The 3,554-nt window shown below is 42.1% G+C and overlaps 1 protein-coding gene across 1 annotated transcript; it reads right to left on the bottom strand.

Moving 5' to 3' along the window:
• Positions 1-1,209: 1,209 nt before the first annotated feature.
• On the bottom strand, positions 1,210-3,090 carry LOC122660589 (cyclin-D3-2-like). Its single transcript, XM_043855962.1, has 4 exons — positions 2,489-3,090; positions 2,183-2,384; positions 1,953-2,083; positions 1,210-1,824 (listed from the first exon to the last, which is right to left on the bottom strand). The coding sequence occupies exons 1-4, from the start codon at positions 2,990-2,992 to the stop codon at positions 1,549-1,551; spliced, it is 1,113 nt and encodes a 370-aa protein (XP_043711897.1). The 5' UTR covers positions 2,993-3,090; the 3' UTR covers positions 1,210-1,548.
• Between the last annotated feature and the right edge of the window lie 464 nt (positions 3,091-3,554).

Genomic DNA, 3,554 nt, shown 5'->3' with positions numbered 1-3,554 from the left:
TTACTCAGAGAGAAATTAAACCAAGAATGCCAGTCAACAACCCATCAAATTAAAATTAAAGAGATGATGAATTTATACACCCTAGGGACCACTGGTAGAAAGGGGCCAACCATAATTAATTTAGGCTCTTCAATGAAGAAACAAACTAATAATTTTGAGTTTTCATGCGTGAAAGAGATAGAGAGAGGTGTCTACCTAGTCTTAGGAATAGTCAAATTGTGCGGAAATGTACTCTATAAAGTTTATTAATCAATTGTAACCCTACTTGCACGTTATAATAAAGAAGATTTATATTTCAGGCCAGATTAATTAAGTTTTAACTTAATTAATGTTCTCTCATTAAAGTATACACTATCAACATAAATAAAGTTGGACTCATAAGACTTAGAGAGAGTGAGAAAAGATAAGATGTGATGATAAGACAAAGAACATGCAAGTAATTCTTGTAGGGTGCTCCATTAGTACTTAATTAGTAGTATTAAGATTAGCAACTCCATTCTAAGTGAGATTTAGTATTAAGATTAGCTTCAATAATCATAAATTTATTCTTTTCTTAATCTGTACGTTCTCATAGCCTATGTAGGGTCCAGATAGGTAGATATATAGGTGGAGTATAAAAGGTAAAAGGAACAAATCTCAAGTCTGAAAACTGGAAAAATGAAAAATGGCTGGGGGGACCCTAGGGTGATGGGGACTTGGGGAGTTGAATTGAAATCTGAAGAGGTGGTGCTGGTGGTGGTCTGGTTGGCTACGGTCATTTCCCAGCAAAGCAACAGCCAACACAGAACTTAAATTATAAGATAATTAAGGATTAAGAGGAGCTCTCTCCCAACGAGGTCAAACCCCCCCAAATAATCCCAAACTCTATAACCCCACTGGCCGACAGCTTGTTCCACCCTTCACATGCTCTCTTTCTTCTGGATTTCTTCTTCTGGATTTCCCCTCCATTTTCTTCTTTCTTTTCCAAACATCTCTCTCTCTCTCTCTCTCTCTCTCTCTCTCTCTCTCTCTCTCTCTGTTCAACCATGATCAATCAGACCCAGAAGAAAAATCTAGTATATGATTCTTGAATAGCTCCATTGTTACCTTTATCCGTCATTCCACATCTGAATCGATCAAGTTGATGAGACAGAATTCCAAACAAGTATAGATAAAGCTAATCAAATGGTTGTGTTGAGTTGAGTTGTCTTGAGAGAGGAAGAAAGAGACTGGGAAGGAAAACCCATTATAATTTATGTAATATATACGTGCAAATAGTCCTCGTTACTGTTTCTTTTGCTGGAGAGTAGAGTACTACAATGCCAGCCATCTCTGATTTTCAATCACACAGATATATTCAGATCTGGTTTTTCGAACTGGGTTTTTGGATGGAACCGCAGAGATGACCTGCAATTTAACTTGGAACATAAATACTTATGAATAGAGAATGTTTCACAACATGGAGTGGCTAAGAGTTCACTGGTAGTGAATGGTGGTGATGGGAGATTAGGCAGAGAGTGATAAAAGATGATAAAATTGGAAATTCAGGACAGAGAAGATCATTCTTCTCTAACGAGGGCTCCCGAGCACATCCACAAACACACGGCTAAGCGTAGGCACTCGCATCTGCTGCTCCTGTGCTCTTCTCCTTTTCAGCAAAGGTTCCGGCGACGAAGTAACCGATGATGCCACAGCCCACGAATCGTTGGGGCTATCGCAACTGAAATTAACATCAATGACACCGTTTGGGCTACCAGGTATCGATTCGTACTTGCGTTTCTGGCCGCATCCACGGTGGCCTGAGTTCAACTCCACGATGAGTTCATAGCAGTCATCCACCTCGTCCTGTGATTTCAATTAATAAACAAAAAAAAAAACATAATTTGGATCAGAATATTATTAATGGGAGCCATTGTTCCGTGCTCACTATCCAATCTTGGAAAATACTAGAACAGAGAACGAATTTTACAGACCTTACTGATCTTGAGCACACCCATGAGCTGATTCTGGTATTCGATCGGATTATCGGGCTCAACCTGATCGATAACGTGCAGCATTGTCGCAGCAGCCAATACAGAAGGAAGGTAACGAACAAATCTCGAATCTAGATGGGAACCCAAGTGCAGAGAATAAGAAAATAGATGACAACGGAGAGAAACATTCATCCTGGTTAAGGCAAAGATTTTGTCGTTTGGATGCTTACCGGCGAGGAGGGAGAGTAGGAGACGCTCGCACCGGCGGAGGAACTCCCAATGGAGGTGGTTCTTCAATCCAAGCCTCCTTATTATGTGGTCGAGGAACGAAAGTGGGGTCACGGGATTCATCTTCCACTGGAGTGTGGAGAGCACCAGAAGCTCCATCCTCTGAATCGTTTTGGCCTCGAACACATACTTGGATTCTTCCACCTGATCAAAAGAGATTGTTGTTATTATCGTTAAATCTGTAATATGAACAGAAAAACAACGAGAGCTTTAAGACATTGTCGGGTTGGGAAATTGAAAGTACGTACTTGCAGGTCCAAGAGGAGAGGGACTTGGGTTTCCTCTACTTTGGCGGCGAGGGAGAGACAAGCGACGGCGGAGAGTTGAGCCATCCAAGGCTTATCCCACTGGAAATGTAAGCTGGAGAGGAATCTATCGAGGTAGTTGACGGCGAGAACGGCAGTGAGGGGACAAAAGGCATAATGGGCGATGACCCTCAGCATCCACTCCACCACCTCTCTACGAGCAGAGGACAAGGCAGGGTCGATGCTGAGATGGGCCTGCTTTTCTTTGGAGAAAAGACAAACGAGCTCATCGTCTTCCCAAAACAGTTCTTGTTCCAGTAGCAGAAGAGGGAAGAGACAAGAGCTGTTGCTCCTCTCGTTCTCTACATCGTCTAGCTGTTCCTCCTCCTTTGCCCCATCTTCTTCCTCCCAACGCTCTTCTTCACAGTAGAGAGAGTCGAATAAAGGGTTGGATTCAAACTGTGGTTGTTGTTGTTGTTGTTGTTGTTGTTGTTGTTGCTGAGCCATCTTCTTCTTGAGAAGAAGAGGTTGAGGGCTTTGCTCATTACTTCATTATTCACCAAAAAGAAGTACAGAAAATGAAGAAATAACTCTACAGAGAAGAGATTTTGAGTTTGATGATTTGATCTTTAACACACACACATTCGTCTCTTCTCCTTCTCGCTCTCTCCGCCCTTCTTCAGTTTTAGCCTTTCAGTCTCTGCAGGTAGAAGCAGAGAAAGAGAGACAGAAAGACTCAGAAAGGAAGCAGTGAAGGAGAGGATGATTTTATTGTGGGTGGTTGTGGTTCTCACCTCCTCACCTCTTCCCCTTCTTTTTCTCTACTTACACCTGTCCCCTTTTTTTTTTTTCTCATATTTGTCGAGGGGCTTTTTTGGTTTTTCCTTGCTTTGATGGGTTTCTCTTTTCCCAAAATTTTCCCTCTCTTTCAAATTAAGCGTTGGGTTGCGTTGGCGGGCACACGCAAAAAATTTGTATACGGCGGTTCTTCGCAAACAATACGAGCGGACTCAGAAATTCGAGGCCGATATTGACCGGTTCATCTTGAACTGAACCAAGTATTCGTTTT

The sequence above is a fragment of the Telopea speciosissima genome, chromosome 4 (assembly GCF_018873765.1).
Source record: "Telopea speciosissima isolate NSW1024214 ecotype Mountain lineage chromosome 4, Tspe_v1, whole genome shotgun sequence".
In the NCBI taxonomy this organism is placed as follows: domain Eukaryota; kingdom Viridiplantae; phylum Streptophyta; class Magnoliopsida; order Proteales; family Proteaceae; genus Telopea; species Telopea speciosissima.
Note: the sequence above shows the minus strand (reverse complement) of the source record. Positions and strands in the feature narration are given on the sequence as shown.

What these genes read in the sequence shown, in the direction of transcription:
- LOC122660589 (XM_043855962.1), bottom strand. Translation starts at nt 2,992, where the DNA reads ATGGCTCAGCAACAACAACAACAACAACAACAACAACAACAACCACAG. An exon ending in CCTACTCTCCCTCCTCGCCG is followed by an intron (nt 2,084 to 2,182) that starts GTAAGCATCCAA and finishes GTTCCCATCTAG; the next exon opens with ATTCGAGATTTGTTCGTTAC. An exon ending in GTGTGCTCAAGATCAGTAAG is followed by an intron (nt 1,825 to 1,952) that starts GTCTGTAAAATT and finishes TTGAAATCACAG; the next exon opens with GACGAGGTGGATGACTGCTA.